At 40.8% G+C, this 15,876-nt stretch overlaps 1 protein-coding gene across 5 annotated transcripts in view; it reads left to right on the plus strand.

Moving 5' to 3' along the window:
• CDK14 (cyclin dependent kinase 14) overlaps nucleotides 1-15,876 on the plus strand; it is a 701,998-nt gene that overhangs the window by 521,139 nt on the left and 164,983 nt on the right. For all 5 annotated transcript variants that reach the window (XM_057504492.1, XM_036911780.2, XM_036911782.2 and 2 more), the window contains one exon: nucleotides 3,951-4,014. In XM_057504492.1, the coding sequence (XP_057360475.1) occupies nucleotides 3,951-4,014 (64 nt within the window). The remainder of the gene's footprint in view (nucleotides 1-3,950; nucleotides 4,015-15,876) is intronic.

Genomic DNA, 15,876 nt, shown 5'->3' on the forward strand with positions numbered 1-15,876 from the left:
TGGGACTTCCTTAGTCTGTACTTGTGTAAGCCAGTTTCCTCTGCATCTGATAGGCCAGAATTCCTGTATAGACATCTCTGACACCAGGACCCAGGAAGACTTTTGGCCATGCTTGCTCTGCTTGAACTGTGGACATTCTGCAGGCAAAGCCCAGGGTCTCATTTTCAGCAGCCCTGGGGCTTGTGCAAATGCAAAGACCAGGAAATATGACACATGGTAGAACCATTAGTTTGGAACATTAAGTAAATGTTTCTGACAAGCACTAGTTCTTGAGCTCTGAACTCTAGAAGTTTAGAATTTGCTTTTCTTCTGTTATTTGTAAAGTAGATGTTTCAACTGAGAAGCTGCTCTTTTTCTCAGCATGGCCCTCTGACATGATAGGTGGGGTTTATGCTGTACCTGTCAGTGCACAGGTGAGCCCAGAGGAGTAAATTTGAGATCATTAAGCCATAGTTCATCAGGTTCAGGCAGTGTAAAACTCCACTGAGAAGGTGAGATAGACCCTGTGTTTCTTAACAGAGTCTAAGAGGCAGGAAATGATAGAGACACCCTTCTAGGAACTATGGTTGTGTGAATATAGGGCCGTAAGCCCATTGTGTGCTTGGATTTTGCCATTTGCTTAATCCTGCTATATTAATGCTAAAGAGTTCCAAATGTTTTTCTTGATCTTAAATCCCTCTTCCAGGATCCATATTTGTATTTCTAGTTAGTTGCTTTTTACACATCCCCTGTTTTTACCTGCAGTCATTTCTTACATTTAGTAGGTCCAAAACTAAACTCATTGCCTTTAGCCCCCTATTTTCTTTATCTTCTGCATTCTTGATTTCAGCTAATCACTTCTTGTTCCCTATAGATGACCCTTAAACAATAAGAAATACATTGTACATCATTACTCACAACACACACATGCACATATACAGGCGCAGATGTAACTCATAAAACAGTATGTATTTTTACCATGTGTGTTACCCTCTATCTTCTCTTGAGTTTCCTATTTTGAAAATTGCTGATTTCAACACTCTAAATAAAATTTACAGTTCCCCAGTGGGTCACATGACCTATGGTTTGAGAAAACCTGAAACATAAAATGCAGATAATCTCTATTGATGCAGTGTAAGTCCAGAGAGAGGAAATCCCTGTGCAAAATACCTCTAAAAACTGAAATCAGTCAAAGGGAGAAATAAAGTTTACAATCCATTTATTGCTCACAAACTGCAGACTGGGGCCGTTTCTCTCTTTCCTGCTCCAGCAAAAGCCAAAAGCGGCCCTCCCCCTCACCTCAGGTACAGATAAGCCCTCTGTAGCCCAGGTAATTACCTATTGATAGGGAGATGAACTTTGTCCACCCCTGAGGAATGATGCAAATGCACTAAAGCCATACTTCTTTCCAACTCTGAACGCCTATTGATATGCAGATATACTAAAGCCAGGGGAGATATTCTGGAAATATTACAATTTTACCCACATGCAGGATTCAGCCCTAGCCTTCCATCCCATAACCCAGAACCATCCAATCACACTGAGCTTCATGCTGTCACCCAGACATACCATTCATCATTTATTCACTCAGGCAGCCTTTACCCAGTGCGTATATGGTACCAGGGACACGATCAGCACTACGGATCTAAAACAGAAGTTTGCACCAAGCCCTCAGACAGTACAAAGATCACAGTGTGTAACTTGGTCCAGAGAGACCAGAAAGTGTTCCAGGGAAAGGTGACCGTGAGCCTGAAGCTAGAAACAGAGGTAGAAGTCAGGAGCTGGGCATTCCTACAGGGGAAACCACTGTGGGAAGGCTTGGGGGCATGAGCATTTGGAGAGCTGCAAGTATTTGACATCAGCCTTTGCTTCTAACCAGCATACTCTGCTGGCACTTCCCGCCTTCCTCTCCTTGGCCAGCCTTCACTCAGTTCTCCCTCTCCCACTGAAGGATCTGTTCTCGTGTAGCTTTTCTCCCTGCCCCAGGTGGGCTCAAGCAGGCTTGGGCTCTCACCGCCACCACCCTCATCTCCACATTTCGGAGAGAGAACACAGGAATTTCGCAAGCAGCTCTCAGCAGCCCTCTGCCTCTGCTCACCACAGCAGGAGCAGGTCAAGACCGAGCGGCTCACCCTTCTGTCTTCCAAGGTTAACACAATATGTGTGAGCACAGTGAGAAGGTGAACCAGCAAGCCACAGGCACAGGATGAAGCTGCTTAAGTGAACACATAGGAGACTTTAGCACATCCAAGCATGTCTGTTACTTTAAGGCTGAAATGGGCCTCAAATGTTACAAACCTGAATATTGTGAAAGTGGGGACCACATTCTAAATGTCAATGGCACACAGATGCAGTTGTCTCTGCACTGTTTTATTTGCAAAAGATTATCATTGACTTTTAGAGAACTCCTCTTTGTCCACCTAATTTAAAAGTGTCTTGGTCATGGAAATGTTTAGTCAATTAATAGAAATGAAAAGCTGGCATTGAAGACAACACACACCCAATTTTTGAGATGCCATAGTTCTAAATGGCAGACGGGTGGGGAGGCTTTGCCCCATGCTCCATTTTGATACTTGTTTGATATTTTCAATTGCTTAAGTTTGTTATATATTTCAAAAATTAATCAAAGTTTGTCTGATCCAGCAATTGTGCTCTTTGGTATTTACCCAAAGGAGTTAGAAACTTTTGTCCACATAAAGACCTGCACATGATGTTTGTAGTAGCTTTATTCATAATTGTCCAACCTTGGAACAATCCAGATGTCCTTTGGAAAGTTGGAAAGAAGTATGGCTTTAGTGCATTTGCATCATTCCTCAGGGGTGGACAAGTTCATCTGCCTGTCAATGGGTAATTACTTGGGCAACAGAGGGCTTATCTGTACCTGAGAGGTGAGGGGGAGGGCCGCTTTTGGCTTTTGCTGGAGCAGTAAAGAGAGAAACGGCTCCAGACTGAAGTTTGTGAGCAATAAATGGATTTTAATGCCAAAACTACATTCTCCCACATGGTTAGTCTCCTTAAACGGACCCCATTTTCTATGGGACTTTGAATAATACCTAATGCTTACACCGTGCTTGCTGCACACCAGATAGCGTTCTCGCCACTGATGAGGTAGGTGCTGTTAATCACCCCCAGTTAACAACTGAGGAAGTGGAAGCTCCGTTAGATTATTTATCAGCCAAGGTCACATGACTAGTAAGTAGGGGAGCAAAGATTTGCCCCCAAGGAGTCTGTCTCCAGGGTCTGGTCAGTTAACCCCTCAGTTGGTGCTTTACTGTGATGATGGAGTATAATAGTGATGATTCAACAGAGCCTGTCCCATTATATGTGAGGTAGGATTGCCCTTCAGTTTCTCTAAGCAGATCAAACACTGGTGACAGAAAAGTAGATGGGGAAAGAAAGTGGAAATGTGGAAGTATAGGAAGAACAGTGTTTGGGGACAAGGAAACTATAAATCCCACGAAGACATTTACTGTAATGAGCACTATGGCCACAGAGAAGGAGAGCTTCCCAGGCCGTCTGTCCTGCTGCTCTGAACCACCCTGATGCTCAAACAGAGGGTGTGGGGAGGAAATGTCAACAGGCTTAGAACTGTTAGATGATTAGACACCTGACACTGGAGGGAAGGACAAAAACTCATGAAAGAATCATGAGAGGCACATACATACTTTATTCAGTTCCATGAAGATGACAGCTTGTTAGTCCTAAGCCCACTTATTAAGTTTGGAGTTGATGAAACGCAGCAGATGTAACTTGTCTGACCATATTCAGCTGCACTTGCTAAAACACAGGCTTTCATCTTGGGTGGCTCTTTAGCAAGGTTTGTTTTTACTGAAATAAAATCCCTGGCACGTGATAATGGGAAAAAAAAATCCAGAGTTTTATCATATGCAACATACTGTCTTCTACCCTGGAGAATTTTGGGTGTTTTGGAAATAACAAGTCTGTTTCCACAATTTCCTGTTCTCCACTAGGTTCTTGGAACACCAAATGAGGACACGTGGCCTGGAGTTCATTCTTTACCACATTTTAAGCCAGGTATGTTCCATTAATTACAAATGACCTGTATGCAAAGGGTAAATATATAAATGTTCTTCCTCAAGTTGATATGTTACCTTGACAAATTCTGGTTACTTTTGCCATAAGGTATTCTAGTTATTAGTGGAGTCATTCTTTTGTTTTCACAATTTATTTGTCTGTAAAGGTAGAACTAATGACATCTCTAGTGACTGGCTAATCTTGACGTAAGCATTCTTTTCATCATCAGTTACACTAGCATCCATAAGCAAAAGTTAATCTACAGTCCATTTGTGTGACTTCCTGTAATAATAGTAGGAACATTTTGATTTATTTTTTAAAAACTAGTAATGTAGGGTCAGTCAATTTGAGTTTAAACATGTAATGTTCTGAATGCCCTATTTTCTATCAGTCTTTCTAATGTAAAATATTTTTACTTCCATCTTTTTTAATGTAAACTATTTAAATCCCTAAACTATAAAATCTGAGAGAAAATGCAGAACTTTAAAAATGAGTTGTCATGTTTTCTCCTCACCAGCAGGTGGCAGCCAAGAAGTTTTCAGTTTTAATAATTACACTTGGAAGAATCTCAAATGTGGTAATTTAATTTTTATAGGAGGGATGAAAGGTTTGGAATTGGAATTTTCTTTAATCAGTAAAGTGAATTATTGTAAAATGACTCTCTTGTTGGTTTTTTTTTCTTGTTTACAAAACGGATTATAAAATGCAGACCCACCATAAAATTGCTAAAATGAATTTTATGGAAGATCTAATACTCCATTATTTTTTGAGGGAAAAAAAGCTGTGAATAATTTCTGTCATTGGAGCCAAGTATACTCTTTTTTTCCTTGTCCCCTCTTTTGGGGACCATCAGGAATAAATTATCAATCCCAAAGAATGACTGAGTTGAGAAACTATTATTATTATTAATATTTTTCTTCTAAAAGTATACAGTGTGCTAAAAATTCTTTTATCTTCTTTGGCCCCAAGAACTCTGTATTTTTACTGGATATTTTAAGTAACTTCTATGTTATGAAAAACTATAGAAACTTAACAATTTAAGATGGAATTTTTCTTCTTTTTTTAATCAAGTCAGAAGCATCCTCTATCTGCTCTGGTTGTTCGTAATGGAGCCTAGATGAGAACACCATTCTTTATAAGTGTTCCACATGTGGGTTCCTGAAGGTTATCTTCCCTGTATTAGTATCTAAAATCTTAAGTCCTAGGGAAATAAAACATAGGAGAATATGAAAAGTGACCAAAGTTAAATGCAGAAAGGAACAATGAAGATAGTTATTTAGCCTGCCAAGTTTGTACACTAGAAAACATGAAGTAGTATGTTTGTTTTGGTGTGAATAGAATTTATCTTCATCAGCAACATACAAAAGCATTTATTAAATGTGTACTGGAAAATACTATTATTTAGTGCAAATTAAGGTACCATGGGAACTACATGAGATCAAGGACTATGCATAGTACATATTTTGGTGATCAGTAAATATTTGTTGCCCTAAATTATTTTATTGTTTAAAACAGACATTATTTACATGACTCTTCTGGTAGACATATATAAATTAGGATACATAAGTTTAAGTTATTAATATTATGTACAGGTGCCACTACAGACACATCATACATAGAAGGTAATGGGGGCCTAGAAGAATAACACGTTTAGGTGGTATAAGGCATGGGTCCTGACGAGCAAGAATGATATTCAGACAAAGCTCGAGGCTTACAGCTAAGAGCAGATGTAATCAGTGCTTCCTGAGTTGGCGTGATGGGAATCAAGGGGAGAAAGATAATAGATGAAGGCAAAGGAAGCCAATGTGTGAATCCTTTCATGCAGCACTTAATCAGACATCAGGGGAATCCTAGTCTCTGACCCTTCCTGGACCTCATATTCCAGTGGAGACAGATACACATTCCCAGAGGAGAAGAACATCCATATTGAGGGTCACCTGTCCCACCCCAGAAGAGTACCTTAGTAAGTCTGAGGGAAAACAAACAAGTCCGAGCCATCAAGACATACTTTGTTTTATTTTGTTTAATAGACTTTATTTTTTAGAGCGATTTGAGGTTCATAGCAAAATTGAGCAGAAAGTACAGAGATTTCCCACTTAACTCCTGCCCCCACACATGCACAGCCTCCCCCATTATCAACATCCCCAACCAGAGCGGTACATTTGTTACAATTGTTGGACCCATGTTGACCCATCATTATCACCCAGAGTCTGTGGTTTCCATTAGGATTCATTCTTGGGTTCATTCAGTGGGTTTAGACAAATGTATAATGACATGTATCGCCATTATAGTCGCATACGGAGTAACTTCCCTGCCCTGGAAATGCTCTGTACTCTGCAGTTCATCCCTCTCTCCCCCCAGCACCTGGCAACCACTCTTCTTTTCACTGTCTCCATAGTGTTGTCTTTTCCAGAATATCATGCAGTTGGAATCATGCAGAAAGTTGCCTTTTCAGATTGATTTCCTCCCTCATTTTTCCTTCACGTTTCCTCATGGCTTGATAGCTCATTTCTTTTTAGCTCTGAATATTCTGTTGTCTGGATGTAGCACAGTTTATTTATCATTCAGCTACTGAAGAACATCTGGATTGTTCCAAGGTTGGGCAATTATGAATAAAGCTACTACAAACATCATGTGCAGGTCTTTATGTGGACAAAAGTTTCTAACTCCTTTGGGTAAATACCAAAGAGCACAATTGCTGGATCAGACAAACTTTGATTAATTTTTGAAATATGTAACAAACTTAAGCAATTGAAAATATCAAACAAGTATCAAAATGGAGCATGGGGCAAAGCCTCCCCACTTGTCTGCCATCTGCCCACTTCCCCAGAACCACTGCCCCAACCGTAGACCTCTTTACATAAATGTAAGAAATTATGGATTTTTTTTTTCATTACCCATATTAAACACAATTCTGGACCTGGCTTCTCTCACTAATGCATCCCACAGGTCTTCTCATATCATTGTTCCAAGGCGGCCAGTCAGGGTTTCCTCTTCTCCTGCACCTGCATTGTTTCCCATTTCATGGGTTTAACCTGAATGTGCTTACAGACATTAGGTTTGTTTCCAGTGTTCTGCTATTATAAATATCCACCCTGTAAGTGTATGTGTATATACACATCACACATATGCAAGTATACCTGAAGGATAAATTATCAAAAGTGGGGTTAACAAATCATACATATACACGATCATAATTTGGAACACGACTGTCAAATTCTCGTCCAAAGGTTGTGGAACCAGTCGGCTCTGTTACCAGCAGTACACGAGAACTGCCTCTTCTCCACAGCCTCATCTCCACTCCACAGGGTATAGCCATGCTTGGAGATTTTGCCTGTCTCTTAGGTGACAAAAGGAATTTCAATATCATTTTAATTTGCATGTTCCTTTTTATGATGAGGTTGAGCATTTGTTCATATGTTTCAGGATCACTTGCATTTCCTTTTCTGTAAACCCTTTTCTTTTGCCCTACTTACCATCACTTTCTTGAGTTTCTGGGTCCTTCATATATTAGAGAAAGTATCACTTTATCTATAAAAAGCTTTTGTTTCTCTGGAATTTTTTAAAAATGATTGTAATTTCTGTGCAATTTAAAAAATAATCCTCACTCTCATATCTTGCCTGCTTTAACTGACTAAATTTAACTCCAGTAGAACAAAAGCTATGGTGGTTTAGAGTACGGTAGTCATATTTTTTTAAAAATCAGTTACTGTTAGAAATATATATACAAATTCATACATATGTATCTTTTTAAGAGAAACCAATTTGTATTCAAATGGATTATTTAATGGTTTTTCCTTAGAAAGTATTGCAAAACTGGAGAAACATTTTAAGAACAATTATTAAAATACTAAAACAACAATTACATAACAATTGGGTTTTATTCTTTAGTATTTAGCCTATATAGATCCTCTTCTGCTCTTCTATTTATGCTAACACAAAATTCCTTAACCTAGCTTAGTACCGGAGCACCCAGGCAGCTGGGCCAGGCCAGAAGTGCATAAAATAAATGAACATATACATCACACACACACGTGTGCATGTGCACTCATATGTGTGTATGTGACATGTACTAGGGAGTCTAGCCCTGGAAGCTGCTGCATTTCCATCATTTGCTTCTATTTACATTTCTCTGCAAAGAAGTGGGAAGTGGGTCTGTTTCTTCCTTGAACAGAACTGCCTTTCCATCTCCCCTCTACTGCAGGTTCTGTGGTTTATAGTTTTAGAGGTGGGGGAATCCCCCTGTCTCCCTTCCCCTGCCCCTCCCTGTCTCATACCACAGTGTCTCCTTTCATCACAATGTCAGATGCTTGCTGTGGGCCAGCCTCAGAGGTCAGAGGTTACCCTGTGGTATTCTTAGCATGTCAGTAATTCTGTCACCTTTGATTAGACTCATCACGGGCCAAGCCCTGTTCTCCAAGAGTTCTCCACTGCAAAATTGAGGTACTTCCGTTTTCCTATGTTCCATAGCTGCTCCAGTCGCGAGATGCTTTTTCATATCGCTATCTGCCCCAGTTTCCCCTGGGGTGGTAACAGGCTTCCCGTTTGAATCCCAGGATCCCTGCCCCTGCATTCTTCACCCACCACTACTGTACATTGGCAGAGACAACATGGCTCATGTACCTCTGGTGAGGTGATGCTTGAAATTCTTTGTTACAAGATGGACTTAGCATTAATATTTTTTAAAAACGTGTCTTGTGTACCTATTTGAGGGGTTGTCTGGGCTATATAAAGCTATTGAAGCCAATTTAACATTAAAGCCAGAAGAAGCTTCAGGGGGCCATCTCATCTTGTTCTCTGCTTTGTAAGGTTAGGAACCTGAGGTCAGAAATGTTAAAGGACTTCCCCAAAGTTAGTGTCAGAGGTGGCTGCAGATCCCAGGCCTCCTGGGCTTCAGTTCAGTGCTTTTTCCAGCATGCATTGTGGAAGAGCATGCTGCCGAATCTGTTTCATGCCCCCAAGTCATGATTTCTTACTGACCTACTGACAGACAAAATTGTCGACATTTTATTGACAATTAGTCTATAAAGAAAATATTAGAAAAGTAGAAATGATCTGATATCTGTATCTATAACATACATAGAACCACAAATGTAACTTTGTATAAAATAGTTGGGCCTGGAAATAATATGTAGACTCCATGTATGATACTTTTATTCATCTCTTCAGTGCTTCCAACATAGGATGCATTCAACAGTCTTTTAATGACAATTATTCAGGAGTTTAAAAAAGGAAGGCACTGTAAAATTCAGGAGGAAAAAAATGTTGTTAGCCTGGAAGCAATTAAAAGTAATGAAATTTAGACTGAAATAATCCTATTTCCCCAAATCAAGCAAGAGAACAGAGCATTTCTAAAGTGATTTATTATTCCTAAGAGTAGTTGTCTAATGCAAAAGGCTGTTTGGTTAAGGAAAGTTTGATGAAGATAAAATTTCTTATAATGAATAAAGTAAGATAAAAACAAGAATTTGCCACTGGAGGCAAATTGCAGAATGATAGTATTTTAAACATTCTATGCCCAGAACTAAGCCCACAGACACATTGACCTCAAATACAATATTTAAATATGGAATTAGTTGTATTAAAGCTTTGTAATGAGGTGAACAACTTCTCCTCAAGTCCTGCTTATTCATAGACCCAGCTAAATAGATCTAGAACTTCTTAATTCCAGAGAGAAGATGTAAATTATTTCAGAAATAGAATAACATGATGATAACACCTTACATTTTATGTTGTATTCTATTATTTACACATCTTTTAATATATTATCTCAACTGACATTTAGGTAACTGTGTTATTATAACATTTTTGTCCTAATACTGTTACCCATTTTACAGACAAGGGAAACTGAGACCCAGAGAGTTGTGTGGCTTGCCCAAGGCCACATCTCCAGTGTGTAGCAGAGCCAGCGCTCAAACCCAGGTCATTCAGTCCTGATCTGGGTACTGTCACCATCGCCCATGCTGCTCTTTCAGCTTTTCTCCCGGCAGGCCTGGGGCTGGGGGGCGGGTGGGGGATGTGGAATTGTCACGCTCTTATCCCTGCCTTGCGGCATCTTGGAAAAGATCTGTATCACCTGGTAGATACCAGAGCCCATTGTCCTCCTGCTAAGTATGGGCATCTTCTTGGGTGCATTAAACCTGTGCTTCCAATACCCTGTCAGCTCCCAAACACCCCCTATGGGAGTTCAGTTTCAGGTGTGCAGCCCCTCTTACATGTAGGGGAACTGCCTGGCTTCATGATGTGCAGACCTGAGCAAATTTGAGTCCCTAGCCTTTCTTCACGTTCTTGGCTTTCCCTAGTCCTGAGGAAGGTGATGGCAAAGCTGTGTAAGCAGCTGCAGTCACTGCTCAGGCTTCCAGGGAGGGAAGTGGGAAGGCTTCTCGTGCCGGGAGTCCCCACGGAGCCCACATCTGTGGATGTGAGGCCATGTCTTCCCTCCTCTTCCTGAAGAATCACATCTGCTCCATTCAGCTCTCAGCTTCCCTCTGGAAATTAAAGAGGTCATCTGTTTTTACACTCTGATTGTTACTTTTATTTACTTGTTCTCTACCTATTTTTAAGAAGATTTGAGCAAGCTGTATGATTGATATAAAAGTGCTTTTAAACTGATAAGGGCATGTAACTACAAAAGAATTTTTGCACCATTTAAACAGTGTCCTCTGCCTGGTATTTCCTTTCCCACTTACCTTCAGGCTTTACCTCAAGAATCTCTTTTTATGTCTTTTTTCTTTTTTTGATTGATTGATAGATCATGGGTTACATCTGGATGTCCAAAGGCATAGTAACTGTGTGATGGCCATAAAAGTAGACTTTAAAAATTATGATGCAGATGTCTTACTCTTATCTCAGATTTTATTGCTAAAACCCTGTGGGTCTGATTGACCCGAAGCTTAGGACATTTAGAGCTGCCTCTGCCCTCCCTCCACCACCTCCAGCTTTGCTGTTCCTCACTGACAGTGAAGGCCACTCCAGTCACACAGTGAAGAGCCAGTTAGTAAATTTATGAAATGTGTGAACTTTATAGAGCATAAGAAAGTAAAAAGAAAAAAATACTTAAACATGAGAAGAAGGGCAGGCTATCTTTACTTTTGTACTTTCTGACTGTGGCAATTACGTAGGGAGGTCACCGGGGACTGCGAGCTGGAGAGAGCTCGCTTCCATCAAGAGGCCACGTTTCCTCCAGCAGCACCTGTGCTTCAGATACTCTTGTGAGCTGGGACTTATAGCGAGTGCTCGCTAGCTGCCAGGCAGCATTGTAGGTGCTGAAGATAGAGTCATGCATAAAGCAGAAAGCCCTCTCTTCTTATGGAGCTTCTGGGCTAAAGGGGAAACAGGACAGATTATAAATTTGGTGTGGCTGGAGAAGTATGGCCGCCACGGAGAGAGCCGCAGACGATTCAGAGGGGCAGCCCTTTAAGGCCAAAGTGAGGAGTTACGACTGTATCTGGTGTGCGAGGAATCACTGGACTGTTCCTGAGCAGGGAAGGAAATGGATGTTTTATATTTTCAAAAGGATCTCCTGGCTACAAAATCTCACGAACCTATTGCAGAGATGAAGAGAAGCTTCATCTCAAGTGTGAACTCATCTTGGTCCGTAGTTTTTGTCTACAGCCCTGAGTTAAGAAGGGTTTATAATGGCAAGTCCTGGCTTAGAGGAAATTATTCTCACACCAGTTAGCAATGAGGCTGTAGACACAGAAGACCGTTTTTCCCCATAGGTCCATAGCTGACCAAGGATTTGATATGAAATAAGTCACAGTCATGGCCAAAGCTATAAAATTAAAATTGGAGACAGCCAAAAATCTTGATAATCACTCAAAATTGTAAAATAACAATTCCGTTCCTCCCTAACAGGGAGACCTATATGAGGAAGTATCTTTATGAATGGTAGAAACCCATTTCAGTGCAAAGCAGGGACTATCTGTCCTGTCTCTGTATCTGCTTGAAGAATTTACCACTTATTTTCACTAGGCGGCATCAGCAATGGTGGAAACTAGCAGAAGATGTAGAAAATGCCAAAGAAAGTGTAGTAAGTTGTAATTTCCAAGAAGAAATAGAGTTCTTCTGATTGTAGTTTAACCAAAAAAAAAAAAAAAAGGTCCTAAGTAGAACATAATAAATGTTCTTAGAATTTTGTAAAATTCAGTCTGGGAGCTGTCCATACCTCATCTCACCAACGATGATGTGAAATGCCAGTCAACAAATAAAGACTTCTCCATCTCTTCATTACTCCTACTCCCCTCCACCCCAAAGAGGTTTCAAATCATTGTATACTGTCTGGTTTATTGATTTGGTTAAAATCATATCTAAGCAAAGAATTAGAAATTTAGCCTGGGAGAGGAGATCAGATTTAAATGAAGACGTGGATAATTTTCAAGGTGCTGAAAGAATTGTCATCATCTTAAAAATAGAACATCTGAGTTGTTATATACCACTGGCATCACCATAAACCAGCCATACACTTTTAATTGCTTTCTTTCATTTGTAACTTGATGTTTTATATTTATCCTACTCACAAAAAATGCCAGCAAGTGTATAACTAGAAATCTATGCACTAAGAAAAGTCCTCCTTATCACCTGACTCTGAACTTTCAGTCACCTTTCCAAAAACTAAAAATCAAGATCTTAGAAAGGTAGACAAGGGAATTGGAAGTTTAGATATAAAACAAGAAAGGTTGACTCCTACAGACTCCAAGAAGGGACTAGTGGTTACCAAAGGGGAGGGGTGGGGAAGAGCGGGTGGGGGAGGGAGGGAGAAGGGGATTGTGGGGTATCATGATTGGTGCGCATGGTGTGTGTGGGATCACGGGGAAGACACTATAGCTCAGAGAAGACAAAGAGGGACTCTGGGGCACCTTACTACACTGATGGACAGTGACTGCAGTGGGGTATGGGGGGGACTTGATAATAAGGGTGAATGTAATAACCACATTGTTTTTCTTGTGAAACCTTCATAAGAGTGTATATCAATGACACCTTAATTTAAAAAAAAAGAAGAAGAAGAAACACAACACAAGCCTGATTTAGCTAAAAAAAAAAAAGACTGACTCCTATGTTCAAGTTGGGTCTTGACCACTGTACCTTGAGTAGGAAGCCATGGCTCCAGGGAAGGTGTAGAATCCCATAAGGTCAAGTCAGCCATCTGGCAGTGATTCCCCACCCCCACTATGGGAGGTTTGTGACTAAGTAGTGGAACCTAGGGTAGGATGAAAGGATTTTCTCCTTTCTGTCCCTAGGCTGTTGGAAACACCGAGAACAGTGTGGTGTAAGTGCTAGTTGCTTGGTGATACTGTTTGACCATTTGCATCGTACAGTGTTTCATCTGTTTGCCAAATGCTTCATGTGCACTATCTGGTGAGGTCCTCATAACAGGACAGGTAGGCAGGAAGATGCATGAAGCTGAAGCTCTAGGAGGAGAGCCCTGCTTTGTGGTACAAGGTAGCGCTGGGCCAGACAGGACGTAGCAGTCAATTCCAGCGTGATAGCACTTCAAGCAAACCACCTCAAGTGAGTGCCCTACACCAGTGAGTGCCTGTGGATCGCTCATGCCTGGGTGCTGAGCTGGATTTCAGCTGCTCTTGTCTGGCTGTGGCAGGGCTTGCCTCCAAGCTGCAGGCAGTGCAGGTCTTTCCATGTATCTTTCATCGTCATTGGAATGATGGCTACAAAATCAGGCTGTTCTGGTGACAAGAGACGGGCACACACAGTGGGTAGGCCCAATGCCATGGGCACATTTCAAGTCTCTGCTCAGGTCAGTACCCTAATATCCCATTGTGCACACCAAATACCAGTGGGGCAGAGAAGTATGTCCCACTCCTGAAGGTGGGAAGAAGGGAGGGAAGAAATGTTTGCTGAGTAATAATTGAATGTCTTACGTTTTATGACTTTATACTAGATTTTATGACTTCCTGGCTAAAATAAGTAATTTTGATTTGTTTAAAATGACATTGATTTTTAACTTTAGGTCACTATCATAGGGCTCCTGCAAGACAAACACATGACTGTGGAGTAATGTCTCTTTTAATAACAGAGGTGAAAAGAAAAACTTTGGTTTCTTTTATTTAAAATGCAAGTTATATTTTATTTCCCCAAATATTCAAGTAAGACATGAGAAACTGTTACCAATTAGCTGAGCTTTATGATCTGATGAAATTTCCTCCGCTTACACCTGTCTTTGGTACAGTGCTGTCAGAGCTCCTGGTATGCCTGGACAGTACTGTCTGCAGTGGAGATCATTAAGGGGGAACATACACCGCCACCTTTGCCTCGAGAGCCAGCTTTGTATATCCAACTAATAACATTCTTGACTGGATAAAGGACGACTGATACTCTCTCAGAATGCCAGTCCCTGCTCTCCACTTGTGCATTAAACAACAGAATTACATAGAAGCAGTTAGAGGATCGCTGTGTCTGTGATTTTATTCATTTTTTAACTGTTGCCTCAAGAGGGGTAATTTAGGATTGCTTAAGTGTTCACGCCTCCTGGAGTAACACTGCTTCCCATCTACAGTATGTCTGCCTTGTTTATGGATAACATGACTCTACCAGACACTTAGTTTTTCAAGCATATTGTTGTTAACAGTTGCAGTAGTTATACAAATAACTAGCTGGTATTGTATGTTTTATACATCAGACACTCTTAATACCTCTCAAGATGCATTTTCTTATTGACCATTCATAGTAACTCCAAGAGTCCCCAATCCTAACTCTATGAGATGTATAGTAACTCTATGAGTAGTTAACTGCTATCACTCCCATCTCTGATATAGGGAAACTGAGGCACTGAGAGATTTTTTTTTTTTTAAGTATTATGTCCAAGGTCACTAGCACTTGAAAGTTCTTTCCCTGACATTTCCTGTAAACACAAGACAGATTTGTTCTCCTAGACTCGAAAGGGCCAGGCACTCACAGTATGTGGAAAGGGCCCTGGAAGTGGGAAGAGTATTGTTTGTGTGCACATTGTTTTTTTAATAGCCCTTATTTTTTAAGCAGTTTTGGGTTCACAGCAAAACTGAGCAGAAGGCACAGAGATTTCCCATATACTTCCCACCCCACACATGCACTGCCTCCCCAATATCAACACCCCCCACAAGAGTGGTACCTTTTTTACAATTGATGGACCACATTGACACATCATTGTCACCCAAAGCCCATGGTTTACATAACAGTTCACTCCTGATGTTGATAGAACATTCTATGAGTTGGGACAAATGTATAATGACATGTATTCACCATCACAGAATCATTCAGAGTAACTTCATTGCCCTAAAAGTCCTCCATGCTCTGCCTGTTCATCCCTGTCTCCCCACTAACCCTTAGTAACCACAGATCTTACTGTCTCTGTAGTTATGTCTTTGCTAGAAAGTGTTATAGTTGAAACTGTGCATGTTTTTTATTGGTGATTAAAGGGACTTTGATCTGTGCTGCTGCTGGTTTTGTGTGTTGATGGGGCCAAATTTCAAGTGTCTTCCAATGGAGACACATAGAGGTGTCAAGGTACAGTAGTGAGGAGCCTGGACTCCGCATCCAGGCTGCCTGGTTTCAGATCCCAGCTCTGTCTCTTACAGATTGCGTAACGTGGATAAGGTGCCCCATGTCTCCATACCTCAGTTTCTCTGTGTATAAAATGGAGATGACTGTATCCCATAACATTATTTTGAGGACTAAAGTGAGTTCATATCTGCAGACCACAGAGGACACAGGAAATGTTTGTCAGATATCAAACAGGATGTGTGGGTGTCCCAGGTCTTCAGTAACGAATGATAGAGGAGGTACAGGATCCTGGCTCAGCCTCTTCCACTCACCTGCATCATGGCCTCAGACAACTCAGCCTTTCCAACCTCAGTTTACTCATTTGCA

The sequence above is a fragment of the Manis pentadactyla genome, chromosome 7, assembly GCF_030020395.1.
Source record: "Manis pentadactyla isolate mManPen7 chromosome 7, mManPen7.hap1, whole genome shotgun sequence".
NCBI lineage: Eukaryota > Metazoa > Chordata > Mammalia > Pholidota > Manidae > Manis > Manis pentadactyla.